General features: G+C 35.5%; 2 protein-coding genes across 6 annotated transcripts; one reads left to right on the top strand and one right to left on the bottom strand.

Annotated features, from left to right (window-relative positions):
• Nucleotides 1-2195: 2195 nt before the first annotated feature.
• Nucleotides 2196-8778, top strand: LOC139847554 (protein GIGANTEA-like). 3 transcript variants are annotated; one of them, XM_071837235.1, is made up of 15 exons: nucleotides 2196-2419; nucleotides 3393-3554; nucleotides 3658-3729; nucleotides 3843-3897; nucleotides 3982-4124; nucleotides 4214-4485; nucleotides 4576-4631; nucleotides 4713-4959; nucleotides 5040-5190; nucleotides 5285-5494; nucleotides 5797-7191; nucleotides 7282-7350; nucleotides 7442-7660; nucleotides 7769-7861; nucleotides 8274-8778. In XM_071837235.1, the coding sequence occupies exons 2-15, from the start codon at nucleotides 3468-3470 to the stop codon at nucleotides 8574-8576; spliced, it is 3372 nt and encodes a 1123-aa protein (XP_071693336.1). In that variant the 5' UTR covers nucleotides 2196-2419; nucleotides 3393-3467; the 3' UTR covers nucleotides 8577-8778. The 3 variants fall into 3 exon arrangements, with proteins under 3 accessions (XP_071693336.1, XP_071693334.1, XP_071693335.1); XM_071837233.1 differs by having other exon boundaries at nucleotides 3390-3554; XM_071837234.1 differs by having other exon boundaries at nucleotides 3387-3554.
• Nucleotides 8779-8820: 42 nt separating this feature from the next.
• LOC139847555 (urease accessory protein F) lies at nucleotides 8821-10555 on the bottom strand. Of its 3 annotated transcripts, XM_071837238.1 has the most exons (3): nucleotides 10469-10555; nucleotides 9433-10215; nucleotides 8821-9323 (listed from the first exon to the last, which is right to left on the bottom strand). In XM_071837238.1, the coding sequence occupies exon 2, from the start codon at nucleotides 10212-10214 to the stop codon at nucleotides 9465-9467; it is 750 nt and encodes a 249-aa protein (XP_071693339.1). In that variant the 5' UTR covers nucleotide 10215; nucleotides 10469-10555; the 3' UTR covers nucleotides 8821-9323; nucleotides 9433-9464. The 3 variants fall into 3 exon arrangements, with proteins under 3 accessions (XP_071693339.1, XP_071693337.1, XP_071693338.1); XM_071837236.1 differs by having other exon boundaries at nucleotides 8821-10215; XM_071837237.1 differs by lacking the exon at nucleotides 10469-10555 and adding an exon at nucleotides 10348-10426 and having other exon boundaries at nucleotides 8821-10215.
• Between the last annotated feature and the right edge of the window lie 5338 nt (nucleotides 10556-15893).

Raw genomic sequence — 15893 nt, 5'->3', positions numbered from 1 at the left:
AGGGACAAGAAATGAAATTTTATCAAAAATTTATGTCTAGAAACTTTAATATTTCAAAAACATTTATTATTTTAAGCAATCTGACTTCTAATCTAACTTCTTATTTTACTTATCTTTAAAAGCATAACAAAAGTATATAATCTTTACCCGTTGGATGATTATTAAAAATAATAATAATAGTACCATTAATTAAAAGGGGATGATTCTCACACACACTTTTTTGATCCTCACACACCAATTGAGTATTATTAGAAGAGTAAAATGTTAAAATAGGTGTGTGAGGATCAAAAAAGTGTGTGTGAGAATCATCCCCCTAATTAAAACATGATGTCATATTTGTCTCTTATACTCCGTATTATTTTACCATTTAATTAATTGATTAATAATTTAGATTCAATTATTGATTTGAATTTAAACTATTAATTTGGTTTTACCTTGTTTTCTTTTTAATTATGATATATATATATATATATATATATATATATATATATATATATATATATATATATATATATATATATATATATATATTAAATTAAATTAAATTAAATTGTTAACTACTTATTATATATAATTAATTACTAACTATTAGTTAATAATATTAATTTCATAAAGTCGTAGATTATAAACTAGTATCAAATAAACATCAATAATCATAACGATGATTACTAGTATAGCATATGCAAATCAAAATGATTGTCTACATGGAGAACATTTTAACCCAATTAGCAATCTTGTGAAATTTCATGGATGAACTCTCTATGAAATGAATCTCATGTTTCTCATCATACCACAAATCAAACTGCAAAATATTATAAAGTTTCTTAAACTACTTTTATTCATAACATATGTATTCATAAATACAATATGTCACATCAACATCACCTCAATATTTTCTTTCAATCAATAACTCATCACACTACACTGGTACCCATGATGTACGTCTTCACAACTATACTGACTCCACTTATATTATTTTATTATTATTATGTAATATCATTTATTTTTATTATGTATAATTAATTCTTTATTATTATTATTATTATTATTATTTATTTATAAGTTATATAAGTTATATATAATAAATAAATTATAATATTTATTATAATTCAATTATTTAACATTAAAATATTTCACCACTTACTTCAAAATAACATTACATTAAACTTGAAAACACTAAAAGTAAATCGAAAATACAATAACATAAATAATAAAAATATAAAAAAAAAAATCGTCGTCGTCTTCATCTTCATCGGCTTCTTCATGTACTTCATCATCCTCTCTGACTTCTTCATTTGAGTGATTGTTTCTGGTATGTTTAAAATGTATGAAATAGGGTAGTATATATAGGAAAAATATCGTACTTTAACATAAAAAAAATTAATTAAATTTATAATCGTAAAAGGATGCAACGACTATATTTGAATTCTTTTTTTTTCTTAATATTAAATCTAATTTACCATCGCCCTTCAATGTGCTTAATAATGACTTGTTAGATGGCGTTGATCAACCGCGGAGCAAAGGGCGCTTGCTGATATCGGTGGCTTACAACAAAAGACGCTCCAACCGCACCACCGGTACTAGCATTCTTATAATTTACATATTTTTCTCATGAAATCAAATAAATCATAATCATAAGCAAGGTTGCAAAATTCGCTATTCTGGGATTAATCGGTCGGGACTTTGAAATGATTAATCGGCAATTCGGAGATTAATCGGATTTTACTGTATACATTTAAATATTAAATTTTAAAAATTATATGTGTAACATAAATATAAACATAATTTTTAACATAATTGTTTAAAATTGTTTAATTTTCTTCAAAACTATAAAATTTGAGTTTAAATTCATGTTAAAATGTTAACCATTTTTTACTTTGACTGACTTTGATTACTAAATTCGATTTTGATTCATCAATTGACGTTAACCGTATAATTAAACGAATTTTTGAAAATCGAAACGAATTACTTTAAAAGATGATTAGTCGAGATTTAATCGGTGAATAATCAGATTTTTTTTAGAACACTCATCATAAGCATGAACCAAAGTTAGGTCAAATGTCTCGCATATATATATAATACTCCGTAATAAAAAGTTTTAATTTAAAAAGGAACAAGTGCCAAGTCGAAAGCTAATTAACATCATGATGTATGTAATATGTATGTACATGTTAGTAATGTAGAGTAGTAGTATCAATATAAAATAGCCTGTAATGTGTGAGGAAAATATCATAGCCACGTAGACGAATTTAGATTTTTTTAAGTCCACACACATCACAGCTAAAGATCTCCTCTCTCATATTTTTCTCTCTAAAACTAACATTTTCTCTCTCATATAATCTACCGAAATCTGTACGGAATCTGCCTAAATCAACGTCCTGAAGTTCTCTCCGGCGAACTAGATCTCTTTCTCAGACAGGTATACGCGATATATACATAAATATATGTAAATCTATGTATTTTAATTTTAATTAATATAATAATTTATACTATTTGTATGCTGATAGGTAGTTTTTTATTTGAAAGGTAATTTTGTTCGAATTGATGAGATGAAATTGGTTAGGTTTTGAGAAAGACGTAACTTAAAATCACTAGTACTGTTAGTTTGATGATCAGCTGAGCTTGTTAGTGTGTTTGCCGTTACAAATATTATTGTGCTTTGTTTCTAATCTGATAATTATACTAATAATTATAATTACAAAATTATGCTTTTTTATTAGTTTTAGATTAATTGATTGTTTACTACTGTATTTATTTACTAGTTATATGCTTCATATTTCATGTTTATGAGGTTGTGCGAGGTAGGGTTTTTTTTTTTTTTATCTTTTTTTTTTTTTTTTTTTTAATGATAGTATTATATTATATTGTATTAAATTAGACAGATTAGATACAGAGTTGAATTTATTTAACTTTTTCCATAAATATATACGGAGTATAAAACTATTACAGAAAATTGTTGTAAATAATCAAACAGATAAAATTTATTTAAAATAGCAATTGAAATTGTTTATATATGTTTATATGCTGTTAATTATGCAATTAATAGCTATATACTTAAAAAAGTAAGCAATTCGAAACACATCCTGAGTGTGGTAATTTTTTTTTTTTTTATAATCTTGTTATATCAAGTGTTGACATAAGTAGAGCACCTGTAATACTATAATTTCCTAATAATTTTGTTATTTGGATTATTTGGATGTTTTACGAAAGGATACAACTTACAACGTAGTCAGTCATATGCAACTGCAAACTAAATGAGGCAATGATTGTGATTCCAAGATTCACATTTTGAGCTTTAAATAACCTACTTTAGTGATCAAACTGTTTAGTAGGAGACAGTAGTTGGTGTATAATTTGCTAAATTACAATCTTCTCTTGAATGGTAGCAGCAGATAAGATTGAAGCTTGCAACGTTTCGTCTCTGCCAATATTAGCAGATAAAAAGGGGTATTCTAGACCCTTCAAATATGGCTTCTACTTCGGCAAAGTGGACGGACGGTCTACGTTTCTCATCGTTGTTTTGGCCTCCCCCACTAGATACACAGCAACGGAAGGTACAATTTGTATTCTTTGTTACATTTTAGATCGTGGGTTCATAAATATGGAGTGTACATAAAGGTGTTAATTGTATATCTTTTTTTTTTTTTTTAATAACAGGCACAAATTACAGCATATGTTGATTACTTTGGTCAATTTACATCAGAGCAATTTCCTGAAGATATAGCTGAGGTATTTCTTAATTTCTTATGTACTTCACCACTGAATCTTGTTTTTTCCTCTTACTGCTATTAATATTAATACTACTATATGTTACATATCTCACTTTTATATATATTTTGCAGCTGGTTCGCGACCGCTATCCATCCCAGGAAAAACGCCTATTTGATGATGTCTTGGGTAATGCATTTTGCACTTCATTTACATTACCTTTAGCTTTAGTTTTCTGTGTTACATATTATCTAACCAATTTATTTTTTCCAGCAACATTCGTTCTTCATCATCCAGAGCATGGACACACAGTCATTCTTCCAATAATTTCATGCATCATTGATGGTACAATCGAATACGATAGGAACACTCCGCCGTTTGCTTCGTTCATTTCATTAGTCTGCCCAAACGATGATGTAAGGAAGCACCTACTATCTTACCTTCATTAGTCAACTTTGATATTTAATATTTATGTATACATATAAACATGAGTTTTGAAATGCAGAATGAGTATTCTGAACAATGGGCTATGGCCTGTGGCGAGATTTTACGAGTTTTAACTCATTACAACCGACCGATTTTTAAGGCCGAACATCAGCATAATGTAGCAGATAGAAGTGTTAGTGGAAGCCAAGCTTCAACAAGTAAATCTCCCGATGGTGAAACTTGTTTAACATCTGCACAAAATGAGCATAAACCGTTGAGACCTTTATCTCCATGGATTACTGATATCTTGCTTGCTGCTCCTTTGGGTATCAGAAGTGACTACTTCCGTTGGTAAGGGGCATTTTAGGCATTTCATCTGTAGAGCTTTATATTTGTGTGTGTATCAATTCTGAAGCTTATTCTATTCAAATAAACTCATAGGTGTGGTGGTGTCATGGGAAAATATGCTGCAGGGGAACTCAAGCCACCATCTGTTGGTAAGTGGACATGTTTTCTACATAACAAATGGGAAAATTTGAATTATTGTATCTATGTAACACACATTCAATAATATTCAGTTATGGCTTCTTCTCGTGGATCTGGGAAGCATCCCCAGCTAGTACCCGCAACTCCTAGGTGGGCCGTAGCTAACGGGGCGGGTGTAATATTGAGTGTTTGTGATGAAGAAGTTGCTCGTTATGAGACGGCTACTCTCACTGCAGCTGCTGTACCTGCTCTTTTACTTCCTCCACCTACAACATCCATGGATGAGCACCTTGTTGCAGGTCTTCCAGCCTTAGAGCCATATGCGAGATTGTTTCATAGGTAACAATATAAACAATAGTCTTTTGCATCGAAGCTTTATATAAGTAGAGTGTGAAAAGATATTTCTTTTGTGGTTTTAGGTATTATTCAATTGCTAGTCCAAGTGCCACACAAAGGCTTCTTCTTGGACTTTTAGAAGCGCCACCATCATGGGCCCCAGATGCTCTTGATGCTGCTGTTCAACTTGTAGAGCTTCTTAGAGCTGCGGAAGACTATGCATCTGGCATGAGGGTAAGTAAATAATGAAAATCCCGACATACATGTGTATACATATATGTATCATGTATGAATAATACATAAAGATTGATTTATTCACTATTTGCAGCTTCCGAGAAACTGGATGCATTTGCACTTCTTGCGTGCAATTGGAACGGCAATGTCTATGAGAGACGGGATTGCATCAGATTCTGCTGCTGCTTTACTTTTTCGGATATTATCCCAACCTGCTTTGCTCTTTCCTCCTCTTACACAAGTTGAAGGAGTTGAAGCTGAACAAGAATCTCTGAGTGGTTACAAATCACACCATAAAAAGCAGGTACTAAGCTTCAACGATTTGTAGATGGTAAATTTCAAAGATGAACTTTAATCCAGTTATGGGCATATTTACTCTCCGTTTATCTCTAAATGACCAAACAAGTATACTAATTGAAATAATTAAAAGTGTACAGTCAAATGGGATGAAGTGATGAACTCATGAAAATCACCCCAATTTTTTTAAAAGTTTTACATCTCTCAAATTATTTTGTTCAAAAATGAATAATTGTTTGTCACAATTAAAACTGTACTAAATTTATAAAGTACTGTATTATATATATAAAGTGTCGGTGTTGTATGCAGAGAGAAATACCAACAAGTGAAGCGACGATTGAAGCAACTGCTCAAGGGATAGCCTCAATGCTATGTGCACACGGGCCCGAAGTCGAATGGAGAATATGCACAATATGGGAAGCCGCTTACGGTTTAATTCCTTTAAGTTCATCTATTGTTGATCTTCCCGAAATTATCGTTGCAGCACCTTTACAACCTCCTATCTTATCATGGAACCTATACATACCTCTTCTTAAGGTTCTTGAATATCTCCCTCGTGGTAGCCCATCCGAAGCTTGTCTCATGAAAATATTCGTTGCAACCGTTGAAGCAATTCTTCAACGAACGTTTCCACCCGAGTCAACCTTTGACCATGTTTCGGGACCCGCATCTAAAAACATTGCTGTGGCCGAGCTACGCACCATGGTCCACTCTTTGTTTTTGGAATCATGTGCCACAGTCGAGCTTGCTTCTCGGTTACTTTTCGTTGTGTTAACTGTGTGTGTTAGTCACGAAGCTCAGCCTCGTACTAGTAAGAGGCCCCGAGATGAAGATGGTGAAAGTTCAGGGGCTAAAAGGAAAAAAACGAATAAGCAGGGACCGATCTCGGCTTTTGATTCTTACGTTCTAGCAGCAGTCTGTGCTCTTGCGTGTGAGCTTCAAATCTTCCCGTTGATTGCAAAAGTGGGAAAACAGTCAAACTCAAAGGATAAGAACTCGGTTGACTCGGTCAATGACTTTCAGAGTAGTGTTGACTCGGCCGTTAGCCATACTCGTCGAATGTTGACTATTTTAGAAGCACTGTTTTCATTGAAGCCGTCTTCTGTGGGTACATCATGGGGTTATAGTTCGAACGAAATCGTTGCGGCTGCAATGGTTGCGGCGCATATTTCCGAGCTTTTTCGACAGTCAAAAGCGTGTATGCGCGCACTTTCGGTTTTAATGAGGTGCAAATGGGATAAACCGATTCATTCTACAGCGTCTTCACTTTATAACTTAATCGATATTCACAGTAAAACAGTTGCATCGATCGTTAACAAAGCAGAACCACGTGAAGCCCATTTACTCCATACACCAAATGGTAAAAGACAAAACAAAGGCCAGTCATCAAGCAAATTTAATGATGAGTCAGCAAATTCAAGTTCTGTATGTACATATGGCGAAGTTGAAGTTGAAAATTCGTGTGAGGATTCAGATAAAGTAATAACGAGTTTTCCGTTTAATGCTTCGGAGTTGGCTAACTTTCTTACTATGGATAGACATATTGGGTTTAACTGCAGTGCACGGATTCTGTTAAGCTCGGTTTTGACTGAGAAACAAGAGTTATGTTTTTCGGTTGTGTCGTTACTTTGGCATAAGTTGATTGCATCACCTGAAACACAACTTAGTGCAGAAAGCACTTCTGCCCAACAAGGATGGAGACAGGTATTTCAATTTTTTTACTTTTTATTTATATATAAACTTTTTATTTCTTGTGAGATTATTTAAACAATTTATACATGTTCATTTATACAGGTGGTTGATGCACTATGCAATGTGGTGTCTGCATCACCAGCAAAGGCTGCAACTGCCGTTGTCCTTCAGGTATGAATTACATTGTCCCATAATTAATGTTTCAAAGTCTTTCAAACTTGTCTGTTTTAAACACAACTTACACAAACATTATTCTTGTCAGGCGGAGAGAGAATTGCAGCCGTGGATCGCGAAAGATGATGAACTTGGTCAAAAAATGTGGAGAATAAACCAACGTATAGTTAAACTGATCGTTGAACTAATGAGAAATCATAATACTCCAGAGTCGTTGGTAATAATGGCTAGCGCATTAGACCTCCTTCTTCGTGCCACAGATGGCATGCTTGTTGATGGTGAAGCATGTACTTTACCACAGCTTGAGGTATCATCATATCTCAATTTTCATTGACTTTGACTTCAACTTTTCATTGACTTTGACTTCAATTTTTCATTCCTTGGCAATGATTACATTAAAAATTACACGTTTCAGCTTTTGGAAGCAACAGCTAGGGCCGTTCAACCAGTGCTCGAGTGGGGAGAATCTGGAATGGCAGTTGCAGATGGCCTCTCAAATCTTCTCAAGGTAACAAATTAACTCAATGTTGCACTGTAATATGATGACTTTTTTGCTCCGGTGGTCCCTCGTTTATACATCAAATTGCATTTCGTGTCTCTATCATTTTGTTTTAGCTCCGGTGGTCCCTTGATTTTACAAATGTTGCCTTGGTGGTCCCTCCGTCTATTTTTAGTAAAAAATGTCCGTTAAGTGTCATCACGTGATGTCGTTTACGATCAATTAAACGACATCACGTGTTAATCATGTGATGACAGTTAACGGATATTATTAACGAAAAATAGACGAAGGGACAACCAACGCAACATTTGTAAAATCAAGGGACCACCAAAGCTAAAAAAATGAGGGGACACTGGGGCAAAAAAGTAGTAGTAGTAATTTGATTTATGTATTCATGATCTTTGTCACCATTTGTAAACAGTGCCGGTTGCCAGCTACTGTGCGTTGCCTATCTCACCCAAGTGCTCACGTCCGTGCCCTTAGCACCTCAGTCCTTCGAGCCATTTTACACGTGGGCTGGGTCAACCCAAGTGGTCAACCATCTACCAACGTCATCGCCTCGTGTCGTCCAGCTTATCAGTATCTCAACGTAGATGTTATCGACTGGGAAGCAGACGTAGGTAAGTGTCTAACATGGGAAGCTCATAGTCGACTTGCAACAGGAATGCCAATTCAGTATCTGAATACCGCTGCTAAAGAATTGGGGTGCCCCATATCTATTTAAACCCCTAACGCCATTATCTTCCGCCTTACTAAAAATTTTCTGAACATGTTATGTTGCTTCCACTTGTAACAACATTTGTATAGTAGTAGAATTTTGTATAGAGGAACTAGTAGTTGTGTTTGTATGTAGATTACAATGATAATCAAAACCATATACTGAAATGGTGAGATGCTTATATGTACAATTTTGTATTTTTTTATTATTTTTTGGCGAAATAACGAATACTCATATAGAACTCGTTTTCTAAAAGCAAACGCCCTCAACAAAAGATACAAAAGTACAAGAGAAAGATGGGAAGCTCGCACCTAGAAAGCAACCATCTAAACAAAAGTCGAGAATAAACATGAAACTACAAGCAATGAAACCAAACGAAGAACATAAGACAGAACACAACAATCAACCTCGAGGACCCGCCTTTTTCAGTTTTCCATTAACTGTCTCTTTCATGGAATTCTTCCCGGATCGATTCTCAAACTTGTAAGATAACACATTAGTGGATCCATCGCTCGCCACGCTCTCCCCGGCCAAACGTGTCATCATATCATCGAATGCTGCAAAAGCCTCCACGAATATATTTACTCTCCCGATTGCCGATAAGCATCCATCTCTTCCGTATTGAGGACCCATAAACAAGTTTTGAATTGTGTCCCCTAATTCAAATCGTCAATGTTATCTTTAAGGTTATAATCACCCAAAGTGGAAGGCGTTGGATCCATGTAATGCTTGTTATTTTTGAACACGTCATAACTATATTTACCCAAATAAATAACATAAATGTCACCAAACAATAGCTGAGGTGTAGGGCTAGCTTTCACCATTTATGAAGAATGAGAAAAAAAAAACAGCATCAAATTACCATCTAATGAACAAGTGTTGTTGCATTTGTATTTATGAGCAAAAGAGTCTTGAAAACAAGTAGCTATGACAACCTTGTACCGTATCAAGAAGTGGACTTGTTTGGCATGCTACATCCACGTCTCGATTCTTCCATTTCTTCAAGATCTCTTCAGCAACAAATGAAACCCGGTGTTGCAATACAGCACCACCAAGGGGTCCCACAAGGTTCAGTCTAGTTGCAGCCGATGTAATATCTCTCATGGCCATAAACATAAACGCTCTCTGAGAAGTTTCGCTATCTATCCCAAGTAGTCCACAAACAAGTCCAAAAATAGGTGCATGGTGGAAACATACATCGCCATTGCTTAAACACACACTTCTCATCGCCTTTAAAGATGGAATCTCAGTAAAAACCGAGGCAGATACCCTCATTAGTGCCGATCCTTGTGAAACAGACGCCTTTCGACTTATCTCATTCGTTAACGTTGCATCTAAAATGGTATCGAGTTGTTTCAATGTTTGAAGATCAGGTGATTTAGTTGCTGCGTAAACAAAAGGAAGAAGTAGGCTTCCTGTATTCTCCAACACGTGTATTACGAATGTTTGAAGATCTTTTTCTGGGTCGGAGACAATATGGGCTTGCATTGCAGCTTCGAGACCAAGGGAATGAGCAAAACCGCCTGTAGGTAGAATGGAATCGAGTAATTGCCATTTACTCCATTGAAGAGGAGATGAATCTGGTTCTGATTCTGCTGATAAAACTCGATCGGTCCCGTTGCATACTTCTGCCTTTTCTTCCATTCTGACATACCAAAACCATTAAATCTTAGCATATGAAGAAAATGATTTGCATAGGCTTGAAAAATATAACTGTCATTGAGTCATTTTATCAAACACCTGGTATGCGTACTAAAACTCGCAGGGTAAAACTTACACAATTAAAGAGATGTTATTAATTTACAATCTGATACAGGGCAAGATACGAATTTGGTGTTCCACCCAGAAAATTTACACATGATCAGACGAAATAGAAGAGGATTTGTATCAGAACTAACCTTAATTACGCACGCCAAATAATGAAGATTTGACTAGTACCAATTTCAGAATTCATCTTTCTAAATTAAAAAAAAAAAATTAGTTTAATTACATAACTACCCCCTGTACTATTACTAACTTACGATTTACACCTTGTTATTGTTCAGAAAAGCTTCCGTTAACAAAGTGACAACACATGTTAACATCAACATGTGAATAACGTAAATAAGTAATCATGAAATATTGAAATGCATTCAAACCAGTAACATTTTAACAATTTTAACCCGGCGTCAGAGGGGTCCCGTCAGACAAGTTGGCGACGCCTATAGTGGGGCGTCAGACGTGACGAATTAGGGGCGTCAGTGAGATTTCCAACGGATGGTAACAGTAGCGTCAAGGCCATGTGTCGATTAGTGGTTGGTCCGCGTCCCAACGGATACTTTGACCGGTTTTCATTTTTTTTTTTTTAATTTCCGTAAAATTTATTTATTTACTCTTTTTATATATTCATCTCCATCCACACACATCTATCATATCCATCTATCCATTCCTATCTCCAACTTCAATTTTCTTTTTTTAAAATCTATAAATAAACTATGTCGAATCCGAATCAACGACCACCATACCCGAACCAAAGACCACCATACCCGAACGAATACGTTTCGTACACCGATATGTTGAGGTACATATCGTATATAGGTCAAGGTTCATCACACCCGAGCCATCTACAACAAATTCCAATTGTTTTGCCCCAACATCATCCATTGACACCTGAAGAACAACATCAAGTTTGGTTGCAACAAAACTCACTTTTTGAACAAGCCCGCAATTTCGGAACTCCGCTTACTCCGATCACTCCGCGTCCGGAATCTCCGCGTCCCGAAACTCCGCGTCCGGAAAGTCCGGTGACTCAAGTTGATACGGTGCCGGAAACGCAACAACGTAAACAACGAAAACATATCATTTTTTTAATCATATCATTTTGACTATAGTAGTCAAACAAGTTGATCGTGAACTTCCATCAATGCCAATATCATTGTGTGATCTTGTTACCAGCCTGCACATACAGAAACATTCAACTATCATTGAGCATTTGTAAACAGTGTATCACTTAAAAGTACCACACTACCACATATGAATGAAGAATATGAAACGGAAAACAATTGGAGAGAAGGAATGGTTTTATTGTCATCATAATTCATACATACATCTTTCCAATGAAAAACAATCATATAATTTTTTTTTTTTTTTTTTTTTTTTTTTGAAAAGCAAGATAATTTTATTGATAAGGAAATGATATAACGAGGATTACAACATGAGTAACACTAATTTGAGCGAAACTCGAGGACCTATACTAGATATAAAGTAAGAGACTAACAAGATGTAGAATACCCTGATTTCGGAGCAGTATTATCAAACTTAACATCAATCACCATTACCCTCATCATCTACTAATACATAAAAAGGATTGTTTGTTTCAATTCTATCTTTGGAATATGTCTTATTATTACCTTCACCATCAATGCCCTTCCCTTTATCTGTTTTCCTTAAAACATTATGATTTCGATTTTTCTGGGACTCCACATTCCAATTTGTTTCCTCCACAGCAATATTGTCTTTAATACCGTAATTATTCTTAACTGCATTTTGCTTGATACCTTTTGCTTCTGTTGACTGCCATTGACTTTTATTATTATCAAAATTCAACTTATGAAATACCCTTCCTTTCTTACCAACAACTTTAGAGCCGTCCTCAACACACTGGTTATTTAAATCAACTGTTTCACCATCATTGTTGATTTTCAAAGCGTCTTTTAACACTTGTGCAGATACTTCATCTTCTGCTTTAGGCCTAATTTTACAAGTATTAAAAGAGTGGCCAAACACTTTGCAATGAGTGCATAAAGGCGGTTTCCATTGATAAGTCACCTCAAGTTTACCCACTTTGGCTGGAAAAGAACCAATCACAGGATAGGAAAATTCGACAAAGCTAGGAAGGTCATCAGCTGCATTGACTTCAGTCAAAACTCTAGCAAAACCTAGTCTTCCACTTTTACTTAAACATCTCTCTGAAGTAACTTTGTCCATCAACATAGGCCTACCAATACCACTAACAAGTTTACCTATACTTATGCCACTCCATAGTTCAATGGGTATATTGTGAATGCAAATCCAAATTGGAACTTTTTCAGGTTCAATTTTTTCAAGCCAAACCCCAGGTTCCCACTGATTCACGAAAAAATGAACATTATTAACTAACCATGGACCACTCTCAAGAACCTCCTTCATACCCTTTTCATTATTAAATTTGCATAAATAAAATCCTGCAGACCACCGAGCTCATGGCTGAGTGGTACCAAGCTCCTGGACTGTGGGTCCGTATCCTTTCATCGCGACTGGTGCGGGTTCGATTCTATGGGGGGGGGGAGGTTTACCGTATATTATGTATACACAGTCAACCTTAGGGTCTGTGGTCCCTACGATTTGCTACTGGCAGGTGTAGGTGCATGATAAAATCGATCCGGTTCACGTAAGTGCGAAGATTCGAGAGCGGGTTCCTTCTAGCGTGTGTGGGGTGTCTTACCAACTAACCGGCCGTTAAAAAAAAAAAAAAAATCCTGCAGCTGTTTTGACGATTTCTTTAAGGTCATACCTTCGCCACATTCTCCTTAGATGGGCATTAACAACCCTATAATCCATAGAAGTTCCAATAAAATACCCATATAATTGAAGAGAAAATGCACTACCGCCCTTCTTAACCTCCTCAGCGGAGAAAACTACTCTCTTTTGACCATTAGACATTAAAACAGGAGGAATGAACTCCATTTTTAATTCTTCTTCATCTTTGTTTTGTTTTAAGAAGTCAACAAAAGTGATGTTTGGATTTACCCATGCTCTTGGGAATTTAGTATTTGTATTGCCTTGCCCATCACTAGTCTCAACCCCTTCCATTGTTGTAGATTTAATCACAGAAACAACATTATCTTTATAACCACTATTATTATCCTGCGTATTCATTAAAGTTACATTGCCACCCAATGTAAATTGGGAGAAATCATCAGGAACAACAATTGACTCTCTAATACCATCATTCTTAAATAACTTAACAGCATTCTCAGCAGCAGCCACTAGGTTTACATCAACCTCATTATAACTACCATCTTTTAAACTCTTAAAGAATACAACAGGACTAGCAGAAACAATCGGTTTAGCAACAGCAATTGTTTCACCAATAGATTTAGCAATAATATCATCGTTACTAGCTACAATATCATCAATAGAATGATCAGTTACAGCAGAATTCTTACCATACCCATCTTTCTTCCTGTTACCCTTGCGTTTTTTAATTACTTCAGGGAGTATTTTTTCATTAGCAGGAATAGAAGAATCACCAGCATAAGGAACAAATTGAGTACTTTTCTTTTCTTTAGACGGACCATCCCCAACATCAATCAGCTGGTTCACTTTACCCTTCCTCTTTCTAGAACTATAGGTTTTCAGAATCATCCCCTCTGAATCACGATTATCCTTCCCAGGTTGATCAGTTGGCACATCTCCCTCGTTCTTATTTGGCTGATCAACTTCATCTCCCATCAGATTGGAACGTACGACATCATCCATAATCTGAGATGAACGATCCCCATCAGAATTAGATGAAGACACTTCTCCACTTTTAGAAGCCGCATCCGCTGTTCCACGACTAACCGATCGGTTTCGCAAAATCCTAGTAGCAGTCGCCGTTAAATCTTGGTACTTTTTCTTCTTCTTGGACACCATGATACACAGCAGATAGCAATAGCAGAGATAGCAGGATCGAACTATAACTCAAATTTGAAAGAAACAAATCAGACCAATACTCACCCGGGTTTTGGTCGGAGATCCAAGACACTCGAACTGGAAGAAAACGGCAGCGAACGGCGGTGGAACAGAGGCTCACGCGCGGGCGCGTGGAATACCGGCAGCTGAACAAGGTGGCGCGTGGGATGGCAGTGGTGGTCGGAACTGAATGAAAATTTCAGGTTTTGCAATTCGAGTATGTCTGAATCGATTGGCGGGGGTGGTGAGATGCAAAAATCAAAAGAAAAAACTAAATATTCGACGGTGAACAGTGGCCGGATCGCCCTTTTAGGAGAGAGAAAATACTTTGTGCTTTTTTTTTCATATATAACTAAACAATAAAAACAATCATATATTAAGAGAAGGGAATCACAATCAGTATCACACAAATTTAACCCGACAAAATTGGGAGGCACGAGAGAAACTTAATATTTCTTTACGCGTCCTATGACAAATTTCGGGAACATTTACTGTAAATTTCTCCAACTTAGGCGTATTATTAAGCATATACTTTATAACTGCAAACTCTTTCCTTCTGACAGCTTCCAGATTAAGTATAACGATTTCTTTCATGTTACAAACCAAACAAGCCGGTGCCGGTGCCGGTGTGTCTCTACTAGTGGGTCACATTTCGGTACGTCAATTACGTTTGCACATAGAAGACCCTAATTAAAACAAACAAGGCAGATAATTAACACTAATTTTTTTCTTCTTCTAGGTATAGTAAAAGATTGCACGTGAACTTACCTCAGAAAAGGTAATATGCTCAAGATTAGGCATATGGTTAAACAAAACCAACAACAAATCCCATTCCCAAACACCATTGATACCAATCAAAAGCTTAACTTAATTTGGGAACAGTGGCCTGTCCCTAATTAAACTGCGCACAGTGTTCAAGGCCTACAGAGAACAAACAAACATTAGACTCATCATCATCATTAATTAAAATCTCGACAACTTTTTTTTCATTTTTTAATCAAATGTACCTCAAATCAATTTTATATCGAATATGAGTATTAAAAGTTTATTGGAAACGAATAACATACAAAGTAATTGAAACAGATACTGGGAACATATTTCAAAACTTTTTTTAAACAAATCTCATTTTGTGGTTGCAGAAACGTAATAATATCATATACGAATTCAAGTTTTTGTGATAAGTGAACTCATACATACATGTACAGTTTGACCAGTCAAAGTCAGTATCTTCACTGATGAGAGGCTTGTGAAGACTTCCAAATTCTCTCTAAAAAGTAAAAACATTAACGTGACCTTCCACTAGAGATAATGGCTCCAATATATTATATTTTGTTGTTACATGATCCGAAATGTTAATGTATTCAAGGTTAGGAGCATCAATAAGAATGTTATGATCAGACCCTTGCCAATAGTCCCAATTGTAAAACCATATCCTTAATCTCTTCAAAGACGCTGAAACAACCTTAGACTTCTCAAGGTAATCGTAATTGCGCATCGCACAAAACTCTTGCTTCACAAATAATTCTTCTAAAACAGGACATTGAGAAATCAAATTTTCAAAAGTGTACGCACTGGAGATAGAAATAGACTCTTAATGTTAACTCAGTGAGTGTATTGCAATTCTTCAAT

This window comes from Rutidosis leptorrhynchoides, chromosome 5 (assembly GCF_046630445.1).
Source record: "Rutidosis leptorrhynchoides isolate AG116_Rl617_1_P2 chromosome 5, CSIRO_AGI_Rlap_v1, whole genome shotgun sequence".
NCBI lineage: Eukaryota > Viridiplantae > Streptophyta > Magnoliopsida > Asterales > Asteraceae > Rutidosis > Rutidosis leptorrhynchoides.
Note: the sequence above shows the minus strand (reverse complement) of the source record. Positions and strands in the feature narration are given on the sequence as shown.

What these genes read in the sequence shown, in the direction of transcription:
- LOC139847555 (XM_071837236.1), bottom strand. Translation starts at nt 10,214, where the DNA reads ATGGAAGAAAAGGCAGAAGTATGCAACGGGACCGATCGAGTTTTATCA.
- LOC139847554 (XM_071837235.1), top strand. Translation starts at nt 3,468, where the DNA reads ATGGCTTCTACTTCGGCAAAGTGGACGGACGGTCTACGTTTCTCATCG. An exon ending in ACTCAAGCCACCATCTGTTG is followed by an intron (nt 4,632 to 4,712) that starts GTAAGTGGACAT and finishes AATAATATTCAG; the next exon opens with TTATGGCTTCTTCTCGTGGA. An exon ending in AATCACACCATAAAAAGCAG is followed by an intron (nt 5,495 to 5,796) that starts GTACTAAGCTTC and finishes TGTTGTATGCAG; the next exon opens with AGAGAAATACCAACAAGTGA.